This window comes from Chelonia mydas, chromosome 17, assembly GCF_015237465.2.
Source record: "Chelonia mydas isolate rCheMyd1 chromosome 17, rCheMyd1.pri.v2, whole genome shotgun sequence".
In the NCBI taxonomy this organism is placed as follows: Eukaryota; Metazoa; Chordata; order Testudines; family Cheloniidae; genus Chelonia; species Chelonia mydas.
Window position 1 is genome coordinate 15,877,187 of NC_051257.2, and position 14,236 is coordinate 15,891,422.

General features: G+C 47.0%; 1 protein-coding gene across 6 annotated transcripts in view; it reads left to right on the top strand.

The window, feature by feature from the left end:
• The window catches only part of CASTOR2 (cytosolic arginine sensor for mTORC1 subunit 2), a 208,568-nt gene that overhangs the window by 145,949 nt on the left and 48,383 nt on the right, over positions 1-14,236 (top strand). For all 6 annotated transcript variants that reach the window (XR_006286231.1, XR_006286232.1, XR_006286233.1 and 3 more), the window contains exons 5-8: positions 1,271-1,394; positions 1,929-2,039; positions 4,308-4,390; positions 8,046-8,140. Coding sequence is in view for 1 of the 6 variants with exons in the window: in XM_043530841.1 (XP_043386776.1) it covers positions 1,271-1,394; positions 1,929-2,039; positions 4,308-4,390; positions 8,046-8,140 (413 nt within the window). In the remaining 5 variants the exon portion in view is untranslated. The remainder of the gene's footprint in view (positions 1-1,270; positions 1,395-1,928; positions 2,040-4,307; positions 4,391-8,045; positions 8,141-14,236) is intronic.

Genomic DNA, 14,236 nt, shown 5'->3' on the forward strand with positions numbered 1-14,236 from the left:
GCAGTGGGGGCAAAAGACATATCTGGCTTCAAGACTAAGCTTGATAAGTTTATGGAGAGGATGGTATGATGGGATAGCCTAATTTTGGCAATTAATTGATCTTTGATGAATAGCGGTAAATATGCCCAATGACCTGTGATAGACAAAGAATGACATTCTTTCCTGGGTGTCCGGCTGGTGAGTATTGCTCACATGCTCAGGGTTTAGCTGATCGCCATATTTGGGGTCGGGAAAGAATTTTCCTCCAGGTCAGATTGGTAGAGGCCCTGGGGGTTTTCTCACCTTCCTCTGTAGCATGGGGCACGGGTCACTTGCTGGAGGATTCTCTGCACCTTGAAGTCTTAAACCATGATTTGAGGACTTCAATAGCTCAGACATAGGTCAGGGGTTTGTTACAGGAGTGGGTGGGTGAGATTCTGTGGCCTGCGTTGTGCAGGATGTCAGACTAGGTGATCTTAATGGTCCCTTCTGACCTTAAAGTCTAAGTTGCCATTACCTCTGCCTGCCTCTTACCTCATTTGAATCCATCTGATAGACTGTATATGCCTCAGGGCATATACTGTCCTGGTGTCTCATACAAGGGGAAGCACTGACACAGGGCTTATGTAACCCACGCCCACTCTGTGTGGTCTGGCCCACACAGCGAGATCAGTTAGCCAAGGGTGTAGCTGAATGGGTCGTGATTCTGAGCAAATGAATGTTTATGATGTAGTGATAATATATCATCACCTAAATAGTCCCACAGCGCTAGAAAGCCTTCGCTACCTATCTTGCAATTTGAGGTTCCTGTAAATGTCAAAATTCACACACTGACCAGAAGTCCCCACTTGTTTCCAATGTGCCCAGTGCTGTAGCTTTTAGGCTCCATGTGTCAGTTAGGAGGAGAATGTTAATATTCCAGAGGACTTTGTCCTTCTTCCCTGCTCCCTAACCCTGGTAACCGATTACTCTCAATGGCTGTCTTCCAAGAGGAATATTGCCAGGACCTTGTTGCTGTCCCAATACTAGGGGATGCCTGACTGAAGAAAGCAGTTGTCTTTGGGCCTTAACTGTTACTCGGCTTACCCTGATTTCTAGAGGTAGTCAATGCAGCAGCCAAGGTCCTTCCACCAAGAGGACTGTGTCCTCCCCTTTCTGAGGGTCATCCTATTGACTTTACAAAGACTGGAAGTCTGGTCTATGGCACTGAGGAGAACAACAGTATCTGAGGGGATGTGACCTTGATACCAACTTGGCTTTATACCTGTGTGTGTGTGTGTGTCTCTTTCAGTTCAGAGGCCTGTTATCCATCCTCTTTCAAGTCCAAGTAATATGTTCTGTGTCACCAGCCTGGATCCAGATACCCTTCCAACTGTTGCTACACTCCTAATGGATGTCATGTTTTACTCCAATGGGTACGTTTATATCAGGGACAGGGGCACACAGCACCATCTGTGCAAGCATGGCCTGAGTGTGAACATACAAATATGCATCGCTCTCTTCAAGACTGGCAGGAATCCAAGGCTGGCGTTGTGCAATATAAAATGCATCGTCTATAGTGTGGGCTTCTTGAGGGTTGCAACCGTCGGTTGAGATTTTTCAAAAGTGCATGGGAGATTAGGATGTCCAATCCCATTAATGGATGCCTGCTTCCTATTTAGGTGGCTTTAAACATTAAAACCAGCAGGACTAACTCATGCCATGAGCTTGTGTGGGCATATTGCAGTGTAACAATATTGTATTGCTACCACCTATTAACACCTGGCGAGCTAGGCTTGAAAGGCATCAGATTTCTCTGCCAAAAAGCGGGCCAATTCCAGGAAAAGTTGGACCTAAAAATAGAACCCTTCTTCTCAAAATGCATCTGATAAAATTAGCACATGTTTGTGGCAGGATTTCCAATACCCCCGCTGACTGGTGTTAATTCTGTTTTGTTTTCTTTTCTTCAGAGTAAAAGACACGGTGGTGGGCAGTGAAGACTCTGGACACATTCGCTTTTTCTCCTTCTCTCTCATTGAGGGTTACATCTCCTTGGTGATGGATGTACAGACACAGCAGAGGTGAGGCCCACAACTAACTTCAGCACAGGGCTCATCTGGACCCCAAAAGACCAGAAGCAAAATTTTCAGAAGCACCTATGTGACTGAGGCTCCTAACTCCCATTTTCAAAAGTGGTGAAGGCACTTGGGAGCCTGAAAGTCTCACTGAAAGTCAATGAGACTGAGGCTCTTAATTGCCGAAGTCACTTTTGAAAATGGGACTTAAGCTCTTAAGTCTCCTAGGTGCTTTGGAAAATGTTAGCCCATCGTTCACAGATTGAACCTGTGCAGACAAGAAAATCTCACGGAGTAGAATGCAGGCCGCTTTAAATGACACTGTCTTCTGACATCGCTTTCCGATGCAGTTAGTCAGTGCTGTGTCTCATTGTCATGGTAATGCACCACATCTTGCCAGTGCAGCAGCAGCTAATAACGCATTTGTCCAGCAAGCCCACAAGCTGACTTGAATAAAAATACTGTCCTGTAATATTTGTATTATTCTCCGTCTTCCAGTCCCAGATGAGAGCGCACAACTCCTTAAAGGGCTGAGGGGCTAAAGGCTGCACCAGATGTTGTATCCAGAAGCAGTCTGAGGTGTTGATCATGACCTACGAGGCCGTGTATGATCTGAGTCATGACTGTCTTAGGCCCTGATTCTGCGGGGTGCTAGTTGCCTCCTGGGGAAGCTTCTTCAGCCTCCATTGACTAAAAGCCGTCTGTGCCTGGCAGGATCAAGCTCTGAAAGGGAGGAAGGATAGCTAGGGCACCAACTTGCGACTCTGGGGACCTGGGTGCAATTCCCTCCTCTGCCACAGACCTTCTGTGTGACTGTGGACAAGTCACTTCATCGCTCTGTGTCTCAGTTCCCCCATCTGTAAACTGGCAATCATAGCACTTCCCTGCCTCTCCAGGCATTGTGAGGATATAGACGCCTCATGGGGGCCATCTACATACCTAAGACAGATCGAGGGCAGCTTCTCTCTCCATGTGGTTCCATGTGTCAGCTAGGGCCCTTGAACTAACAGTCCCTAGATTTGAGTATTTGGGGAGCAGAATTTTTTTCAGAAAGCCCCTTCTGTGACTCCTCCCACATTTCTCTCTCTCACTCACGCATGGCTTTCCCAATTCAGTCATGTTTACAATAGAAAACCTGAAGCCAGCTTCACTTGCCTTGTTTTGCCACATCAGTTTTTTAATCCGGCTGCTCCTTGTCCATTTCAAGCTGGGCAGGGCTATAGATAGGCTTGACAAAATTCCTTATTTTTAAAATAATTTTGACAGGTAATATCAACATTTATTTTTAAACATTTTTTTATTTGTATTGACTTAAATTTTCACAGATTGCACACAGTTATGGGATTTAAGCTTTTTTTTAATTGATTTAAACTTTCAGAGTTGCAAAAAGTGTCAGACAATAACTATTTAATGACAGTAGATGTTGAGGTTCAAAACGTTAAAAGCTTCATAATCTTTAAAACCCAAATTGTCAACGTCATGTATCAAATAGTTTTACATCGGTTTGCATGTGTATGGTGAAATCGACATTTAGCAATAAAAGTTGAACCCTTCCAAGCCCAGTTATAGACCTGGAAGAGCCCTTCCATCATTTTGGTGCAAGGGGTGTTTAAGTTACTACTACAGTAAAAGCTCTTTATCCGACACTTCACCAACCGGAAAGCTCTATAAACCAGGCGTTCTGATCTTCACTGAAATACCGGTTTATAGTCCGGTTGGTGCAGGGCCAGCAGAGGGTTGGGGTGCAGGAGTGGATATTGAGTGCGGGCTGTGGGAGAGAGTTTTGGTGCAGGAGGGGATGCATGGTGCTGGATCTTGGAGCCGCTCACCTCGGGTAGCTCCCCGCAAGCAGCGACCTGTCCCGGCTGCTCCTAGCCAGAGGCACAGCAGGTGGCTCTGCGCGCTGCCCCCACCCGCTCCTCCCAAGCGCTAGCTCCGCAGCTCCCATTGGCTGGGAACCGCAGCCAATGGGAGCTGCGGGGGTGGTGTCTGCAGGTGGAGGCAGCAGGCAGAGCCACCTGCCGCACCTCCACTTATGAGCAGCCAGGACAGGTCACCACTTACAGGGAGCCGCCCGAAGTGAGCACCCCCCCCAGATCTGACCTCCCACACCCCAACCCGCTGCCCCACACTCACTCCCTCCCTCACCCCAACCCCCTCCCTCTTAATTAACTGGCATTTTTCACTTACGGGCACCTCCCATTGCCCCAACATGCCAGATAAAACAGCTTTTACTGTACTTTTAATTGCAGTCTTTCACCTTTTTTTTTATAGGTTTCCTAATAATTTGTTGTTTACAAGTGCATCTGGAGAACTCTGGAAGATGGTTCGGATTGGCGGGCAGCCACTTGGCTTTGGTATGTAAACAGTCGGAGAATCAATTAAGTGCAAATATAGCCACTCACACGTAGACATAGAGGAGGAGGAGGGGAAACAATTGCGTTGGCTAAGCCTGTTTTTTAGAGAGTCTTCAGCCTATTGTGGAGTTGAGAACAAGAGTCTGAAAACCAGTTCAGTTACAACTAAACCCAAGGATGAATGGTCTGATTTTCAAAAGGGCTGTGTATGCGGTATCTCTCATTGCCCCTCCGCCCTCTTTCCCCCCCGTGCCCCCAATCAGATTTAATTACTGGACTATGGCATTAGCTACATTTAGGCCCCTGCTTTCAAAAATTTTGGCCCATGAGCTTTCATGTCCGTGTGAAACAGGAAAAGGCTAGGCTGGCTCAGTCCATTTTAGAAACCCGTCAGTGAGACCAGGAGACAGATATTACTCTGACTTCCACCAGCATAAATCCAGGGCAACTGCGTGGCTTCCGTGGATTTAGTACGAAGTCTTACAAGTTTGTGAGAGCAGAATTGTGGCCCTAAATTGTGGTCCTAAATTCCCTCTTAGCTCATCCCATTTTAAAATCAGCATGGCTTTTACACAGTCTATCTGGCAGAAACCGCATGGAGAAAGTGCCCAAGCTTTTCAGAAGTGACCTGTCACTTTGGGTCAGTTGTCTAACTTGAGACCTTTTAAAGGGGCCTGCCTTTCAGAAAATGCTGAGCACCCGCCCTTTAAAAACCTTGGTCCTTTAAAAATGTCTCAAGTTGGGCACCCAGAGATGGAGGCACCCAAGATCACTAGTCACTTTTGAAAATTTTGGCCATTTGTTTAAATAACTGGCTTTTGGTGGTGGTAATGTCAGCTTAGAGCAAGTGTTCTTGGAGCTTAGGATCAAGTAAGAAGAGTCTCTCTGAGCTACTGGAAGTTAGCTTTGATGCAGCAGAGGCTTATCCTAGGATTTCAAGTGAGTAAGGTGCCCGGGCCACTAGGTCAGCATGAACACCAGTCACTGTGGCAGATCCAGGGTTCATGTGAGTAAGGCTAAGAGACGTCCAGCATTTAGTCCTTCTCAGATGCAGGTCAGATGGTGTATTATCTGCCGCTAATGAGGGAAGGAGGAACACAGAGGGAAGGGCCCATGAGGGAGCTTTGGAGGCTTCCTGCCTGAATCTCATTCATGGTTTCTCGTTAGACCCCTGAAAATACTTCTGAGTGTTAGTGTTGTGTGCATACGTTTTGGAGATTTCTATCGATCCAGTAGGAAAAAGAGGAGGTGTGGCAAATAACGCAGTGTGTTGTTCCTGCTTATTGGGCCTGATCCTGCAGCGCTTGCTCCCAAGAACAGTCCCATTTTCTACAGGAGCTGAACAGGAGCATTTGAGCATAGGTGGACCCAATTCTGCAACCCTACTCAGCTCTGATTCCACACAGGAAGAAACCGGTTGGCTGAGATTGTGCTGTAGGTGTTTGTCAGATAGGCAGTCACTCCGTAGGGCAGAAGAGATGGGTTCCAAGTTCCAATGTCCTTTTTGATCTAGTTTTGTTACCTTCCACTGACCTCAAACCAAACATTCCTAAACCACTTCTGGCCTTTGGACCAAGGACTGGGGACAGGAGCTTTAGCGATGATGGTTATGGGTGGTTAAAGTGTTGACATGCCAAAATATTTCCTGGGCAAACCTCAGCCGTTCGCGACGCAAAGCGATGCCTGCAGTACAAGCAGTCAGGAAAGGGCAGACTTGGCTAATGATAGACTAGCGTGTGATTCAGAGCAGCCCCAACTGGTAAAGAGAGGGGATGAGAATTAGCACTCCAAATTGGTTGGGTGCTCAGGCTTTCCCTTACTGAAAGGCTGGAGTCCTAGCTCCATTTACCATTTCTTGGAATGGCGGCTGGATACCAGGTGCTTCACTGTGTCTGTGGATCTGTCTATACTGAAGTCCTGGTGGGGGGCTGCAGCTAGGGCAGACACACCTGAGCTACCTTTAATCAAACTAGCTCAGGTCCTGGAGCAGTGACACCCTGGCAGTGCATGGTTCAGTGTGGGCCATCCTTGCTAGCCACGGCTTCACTTCTCAATTCAAGCTAGCTCCGGTGCGTCTGCTTGAGCTGCAGTCGCGCCCTAGGATTGCAATTTAGACACACCGGCGGCCCTGGGTCAGTCCTTGGCAGAGGAGACTAGGTATGTGCTGGGGCTGCTGTGTCACTCCCATTCTTATTCATGCTACAAGAAGGTCACTGCCTTTTACTAGTGGGACATGTGTCCTCTTGGAGCCCAGTTTATTTTCTCTTGCTTCAAGCATCTGCCGTCTCATTTGAGTTGTTAAACAGACCGTAAATACTCCTCCAGGGGCATGCTTTGTGCTACTGTGTGTGTTTGGGGGAGGAAAGAGCCTGCACATCGAAGCAAAGGGTATTTGTTTTTTTGCACACGCACAAAAACAAAAATACCCCACACCTACCTGATCAGGTCGCTAATTACGAAGTTACAGGGAAGTCACTTGGAGAATAAAATCGGAAGGGAAATAGCATGTAAGAAATGATAAAACAGCCTAATCAATGGAAATGGATAGAATGACAGAAGCAAAGGGCCATCACAATAAAGAGCCACCGACGTTCCTGCTTCAGCACAGTTGTCAAGTCGTTGTCTGGAGTGCTGCGGGCCTGCAGAGAGGTGACTGTTCACATGGGTCTGTGTCCTTCTCACTCCATCTGTTGAGTCTCATTAAAAGCAGCTGAAAAGAGGTTAAATACTTCCCTGATGTCACTTTTGCATGTAAGCGATTGTTGTAGATGCCACAGGTATGTTACATGATCACCAATGTGAATGGGCAATAGCCAGTGGGCAGGGAAGTCACGGCTGGATGATAGCCCATGGGCAGGGCAGGTATCCATGAGACAGCTTCTATATATTAAAGTGTGTTCCATGCTAAAAAGCTCCCTGCCTTTAACATGAGGAGTTGGCCATTCATTTTTCAGAGCTTGTCCCGTTAGCAGGGAGATACCCCTTCAGTATTAACATGGTATTTTGAATCGGCACAATATGTCCAAAGTGTAATTCAGCAGCTGTCTGAATCCAGATTAAGTGAAAATACACAAAAGACAGTGGAATGAAATAGCCATGTTAGCGCAGACTCTTAACCCAGATTCCTACAGGAAACCCTGGGATTCAAAGGCCAAGCAGTTGTAATTAAGCAGCTGTTTAGGGAATTGTGTGTAGCTGTTGCATTATCCTCGGTATTTCTAATTCCTTTTCTCACTTTTAATCACCCTCAGGCAGTAGCACTGGAAGGACTGCAAAAGTGAGGGGACCAAGCAACCAAACTGGGCCAAATTTGAGTGGCATTGCGACCTCGCACATGGGGTCGCAATGCCACTCACTCCCATTTGGCTGCCGCTGCTCTTGTCATGCCACCCACCCTCCAGAGCCAAGAAGGGAGCTTGGGCCCCCATTTCTCTCCCCCCTCGTTGCCCTTCTGGCAAGTTCAGGTTCTCAAAAGTTCGGGGGGCATGGCCCTTTGCTCCCCCCACCCCTGTCTCCCGCACCTATGCCCCAGGCTTACTGCTGGTGGGTTTCTCAGTTTCTTTGGCATCATGACAGGGGCTAGTTAGACCTATGAGTGCTTTCCCATGGCGGAGCTCTGTTGGAAACATTATTTTTGTTCTTTGTCTTCCCCTAGATGAATGTGGAATTGTCGCTCAGATTTCTGAGCCTTTGGCTGCCTCTGACATCCCAGCCTACTACATCAGTACTTTTAAGTTTGATCACGCATTGGTAAGTATCTGAATAGCTCAGAGGTGTGAGGAGGAGGGCAGAGCTAGTCCTTTTTCCCCCCACGAGAAAACAATCCTTGGCATTTCTCTTTACGACTGCTTGTTAAAGTGACTCGGGCCTGGGGTAGCCAAGTGCAGAGGGGCCAGAAACCTCTCTCCTCTGCTTGAGCGTGATCTTCCTGATGATTTTCATCTGATGCTGAGTGACCATTTAATTCAAGTCCGTGTCAGAGGGGTGGGAGTGTGTGGGGTGGAGGACTGAGGGGTGCCTCATTGCTAGTCAACTTTCACCCTTCCGCCCTGCTGCATCCCTGTCTCTAAAACTTGGCTACCATGGCTGGTCAGCCGGGCACATCAGCAGCTTGAGGTCTGTCCACTGTCTGAGCCTGGCTGAGGCTGATGGGATACTGCTGAGATGGCTCATCCCAGGGAAAGGGGGAGGGAAGCCCAAGCTTATGTCCTGCGTATGCTGGCATAGTGCAGCCCCGCCAGCTGTGATTTTCTTTGTCTTGCTTATTGTGCGTGTGTCTTATTGCTTAGTCCACTCTTGAGACGGTCTCCTGCCACTGGAATCCTTTCCATCCACACTCTAACTCAAACAAATGGCCTTTGCCCTTCAGTACATTGCAATGGTGGCTATAAGGCTGTGTAAACTGGGGCGGTTGTAGCTCCTAGTCATCCCTTCTGTTTTTGGAAAATCGTGCTCCACGATACTACTACTGCCATCACGATTTACAGAAACCGTAAAGCTGTGGCTTCAGGAAATGCCGCAGCGGGAACAGAGTTTCAGGGGAAGTGACGTTACCCCTCTCAGCCTTTGCCCATTCTTAGACAGAAACATTGTCTAAAGCTCTGAAGTGTTTGAATGCCTATTTCTGGTTTGTTCTGCCTTTCATGCATCTTTTTGCTTCCAGGTTTCAGCTAGGTCTGGCCCCAAAATACTTCCAGAGAGCGTGATTTCATTGCAGTCCCAGCTCAGTTGGGCAGGCCTCTAAGGAACTTTATCTAAGCATCTGAACTGGCTAATGCCTATCCCAGCTGAATTTATACTCCCTGGCTTGAGCCCCAATCCTTGCGAATCATTATTGCTTACGTGAGCAGCCACTTTCAAGTCATTAAGACCATTCCCTTGGGCCCCAATCCAGCAAAGCATGTTCTTCACCTTAAGCCTGTGAGTAGGCCCATGGAAGCCAAGGAGCAAAGTTTTGCAGTCGTTCTGGCACCACTCACATGGCGCGATTGAGGAGTTTGTGGGTAGCCCCGACAACCTATGCATGACAAGAATCAGGACACGCTCCTTTTGCCATTGCAATGTTTATAGTGCAGGTGGCGTATTCTGGTTTGACCAGTATCTTTATCTCCCTTCTAACAAGATGAAAAGGTGAGACTGTTACCACCTTACTGCTTCTTCATAAGAACATGTGTTGGTTACCAATACGTCAAGTCAGCCATGTTTTTCTGGAATTTCCCGTGAGAACCAGTGGCCTCGACTCTGTTTAGATTAGGGACACTCTGCTCTGTATGCCCAGTGTTAGCCCAGATACACTGACCTAAGTGGGGAAGATTGTACCACTTTAATTTCCATCTGTATTTTTGCAAATCCATGTAGAAAAAGCTGCCACCTTGGGCCTGTGCAGAAAGAGCCGAAAGCTCCATTTCTCAGCTCCCTGGCTGTCCTGGGCCACATGACCTGCCACCTTAAAGGCTAGATTTGAAAACCCACCTCTGGTTTGGTTTCTGTTTGAAACTGTGCAAACAGTGGGGAGGGACTGGGTTGGATTTTCTAGAAAACATGCACACCGTTGTGTGACTGCATGCACAGTTACTACAGTTGCGTGCACAATCACCACACTTGTTTGAATAATGCTGCACCTGCAGGATGCAACCAGGATGGAGTTTGGCTTGGATCGGTTCCTCAGCAGGACAGCAAATCAGCAGTCCATGTGATAATCTCAGCTAACATAAATCTGTGACTGGGGTTTTTTTTTTTAATTCTGTCCTTTATTGTTTGCATTACAGTTCCCATTACATCACCAGACACTTATTATACTGCCCTGACTTTTGACCTGTAAAAGCTCAAAGAGCAGATTCAGGGTTTTTTTTAAAAAACTAATTACTTCAGCCTTTCACAGTTGACACAACCCATTTACAGCCCATAGGCCGTATGTGCACAGAGTCAAAGTAAACATGGTTCCAGATAGCAAAGGTCAAATTGTTGTATACATTTGGCTTATTTTCTTGAACATTAACTACACTGATAAGATAAGCCAATAAAACACCATTTCAAAAGTCAATACTGTTAGCTTTGTGCCACATTCCTGGTTGTCATTGTGGGTCCAGGTGCATGCTTTCTGTATGTGGCAAAAGATGCCGAGTGCTTCTGATTGCAAAGGCAGCTATTTCTTCAAGACCTTTTAAATTATACATTTTACTACCGGCGTATACCTGCTGGTCATTTGCAGCCATGCAATTGCAGTGATTCTGCAGTGATTGCAATTGCAGTAATTCTGCCAGCAATTTCCTCATCTAAAAGTCTCTCTCCACTTGCCCCCTCAAACACCTTTATGCTTTCTGCCTTCTTGGCCAGGATTAATTTAGCTATTTAACCTCCCCACCCAGAGAGGTTTACTGATCACTCGTGCTGTCCAGCAGAAATCAGTGTTCTTGCATTTTCCTTGCAACATTTTCTTTCACAACGTTGTCCAGAGCCCCTTTCCAACCAAAGAAAATTGTTCCATTTGGCCTCTCAAAACTCTCTGCCAAGCTGCATCATCGCAAGTTAGCCCTTACTGCACCAGAGGAAAGCTTGCTAAATTGACTCAACTCCAGAGGGTTGGGCATCCAGCACTGAGTCTCCTGGCTTGAGATGGCCTTTGATTGGCAAGGCCTCACCTTGATTCCTGGCCCCGCTTCTCTAGCTTGAACTCCACCCTTGGATAGGGTGCAGGGCTGCAGGGGCTTTGAGGCCTGGAGACTGGTCCTCCGACTGTGCAATGGCTTTTGAGCGCTCTGTTGTTTTGGACAGCTCTTCTAGACACACATCAGCTCCAATCGGCTTCAGGGATTCTTCAGTCCCAAGGAGAGATCCCTCTCTAAAGGCTTGCCAAAATATTTGGTATTCTCCTCAAGAGTACATCTCATCCTTAGACAGTTCTTTTTAGTTGGTGGGGTCTGCCAGAGCTATTAAGATGAAATAGGGGAAAAAAGCAGCTAATTCCTTCCATCCCTTTCCTCCTCTTTCTGATGTATGAAACAACGGAGAGGACTGTCAGATCCTCTAAAGGAGCAGCTGCTGTGGGGGGCAGCTTACCTCGGGAGAAGGGTGGATCATCTCCCCTCTCCGCCTGCTGAAGGCTGGAAAGGTCTTTAGCAGTGGTTACCCCATGTTCTGAGTTGCTTTGAAGCTTGTCTGTGTTAGTAAAGCTCTGAGTTTGTTCCTTGGAAGAAAGCCTTTCTCTATAAGGGGGAGATTTTGGACCCCACTCTCCATTATGTCGACAACCCTCCTGGCCAGGCACTGCTGCGTGTAGATGTTTCTCAAGGATTAAATTTGCATCTTGTGTCCCCTCCCAACTGCCCCCCTCCTCCCTCCACAGTCTCTCGGTCTCTGTGCACCTGGCAGAAATGAGAACGTTTTATAACAGCAGGTTGTTCCTTGTTCGGCCTTGTTTTTCTCCCCCACGTACCATAGTGGGAGAAAACTTGGTCATTTGAATTGTTAATACGTGGCTGAATGTCTGTGAATAGATATTAATAGAAAATCAACTCGTATCTCTTCCCATTAGCTGTAGGATCTGACATGACTGGCCCTCTTAGCCCTCCAGTCCCTGGAATTAAAGAGCCTGAGGAAAAAATCACACTGGGAAGGGGTGACGAAGCTTAAAAGTGTTCTCTAAGACCTGGCATGTAAGGGGTTACAAGTAGAACCTAAGTGCCCTGCCTATCCCTTTGATGATCTAGAGTGGGGTTATGAAAGCCAAAGAAGCACCTGCTGCAGGGCAGCTGCCAGGAGAAAGGACGTATCCTCTACCCTCCCCACCTGCTGACAGTTGTTACCAGGTGTTGTAAATTGCTTTGCTCTTGTTTTGAAGCTGCTCCGTGGTGTTAAAGCCAGTGCCAAGGAAGGGGCCTCGAACAGAACTATAGCTGGGGCTTCATTTTGCCTTCCCTAGCTGGTATATCTACCTACAGTTGGGCTTGTTACAACTATAAAACTCGTTCAGGCAAATGAAGCTCTTGCAGGCCAGGTGAGAGGTTCAAAAGGCTACACCAATGGAAACCTGGATGTCCATGGGGGCAGCCTGTTCAAACTGGGACTCTTTGTATTCCTGGCCAGTAGAAAAATTTAGCGTGGCTCTTCAGTTGATGATTGGCATAGGTTCAGTGGACTTCTTCGTTTTTAAGCCAAGAGATGGACAAAATGCATGTCCTCAAAGCCCCTTGGCCAAAATTGGGGCTGGCTTTGTCATCTTGTGATTCTGCCTTGCACAGAAAACCTCCTGATGTGAATTTTACTTACAACAAACCTTGGGGAATTCATTGTTCGTTTTTTTGCCTCTGACCATTAGCCTGGAAACGATCTATTTGCATTTTCATAACAATGAAGCGCTTTCTTGAAGGAGGTGTAAAGGAAAACATCCAAGATCTTGCCGGTAACCCACTTAGGGTTAAACTAAGGGCATGTCTTCACTGCAGTTGCTGCTGTTATGGCAGCTTGGGTATGTCTATGTACGGCAATTGCCCCTGTGATTGCAGTGCAGACATACCTTGAATCAGTGGGATTGGGCGAGAAAATCTGCAGGATGGCGTTTTCAAAGGTGCCAAGGGAGTTGGGCACTCAGCTCCCATTGGTTTTCGTGCATTTCATGAAATGCAGATCTCTCGCCCTGCTGATATTTGAGCAGTGGTCACAAACTAACCTGAAACGGTAGAATCAACACTTTTGCTGTATCTTAAGTTAACCATGCTGAAACAGGAACTCATCTTATTTCTGTGCAAGGACAATGGGACCCTCCCATAACAGGGTATTGACCTGGATGAACACTTCGCTTCCAGAACAAAGGAAAAAGCTTTAGTTACAAACATGGGGCAGAGGTATTAGAGCATCCAGTGTCAACAGGAGAAATAAACGGTCCTGAGCTAGAGCAAAATAGCGCAGTCCCCTTCCAAGACTAGACAACACATCCAGTCATTACAAGGGGCAGCATAAAGAGGAGGGAAGAGGTTTTGAGTTAGGATTTAAAATGACAGGTGCTCTTTTTTAAAAAAGAGGGAAAAACCCTGATGGAAGGGAAGGGAGTTGGGAGAACAGCATTAAATGTCAGCGTGCAAATTTAAACCAAGGACACAGGTGGATGGAAAGCGGAGAGCATGAAAATGGTGAAGGAAAGCCAAACCATTAGCCATGCTGCATGGTTCTGGGCTGATTTAAAGAGGATTTTGGAAGAGCAGCGTAGAAAACATTGCAGAAATCGAGGTGTCCTTTTGTTGTAACCAAAGGAAGAAACTTACCTCACCATGAGTAGGGGAGTAGCATTTCCTTGAAAAGATATAGGGGAAAGCCAGAAAGTTTCAAAAGATTATAGCAGTTTTCTCATCCTTCCCCACTCCCCCCCTCTTTTAGCCACTAATTTCATTGCAACATAATTCCAGTCCCGCTCTCCCTAGCTCTAAACAAGCAGTGCAAGGCCCACTCTGGCCAGTATCCTCCAGTTCTAGGCAGGATATTTAATATTTCACTACTTCCCCTCATAAAAAAATACTGTGAAGGCCTCAAAGATACATGTACTGCTCACCAGAGCTCCCAGCTGTTCCTACACGTTACCCTCATTTGCTCTTCCCTCTAGGGTTTGCCATCTCTCATTTCCTCATGTGTTGGCTAGGGCCCAATCCTGTAAGACACCCTGTGCAACTTCACCGGGCTCCCCATGGGTTTACGGATCAGTCAGCACCGGCCTGAGCCTTTAGAGCGCAAACACTTTTTGAAACAGGGACGTTGTCTCTTTCCATGCCTGTAAAGCCCCATGTCTCGCTGTGGTGAGAAATAAGCAATAAATACTCTGTGAAGGCTCTCTCGGAAATTTACCCACATTTATGT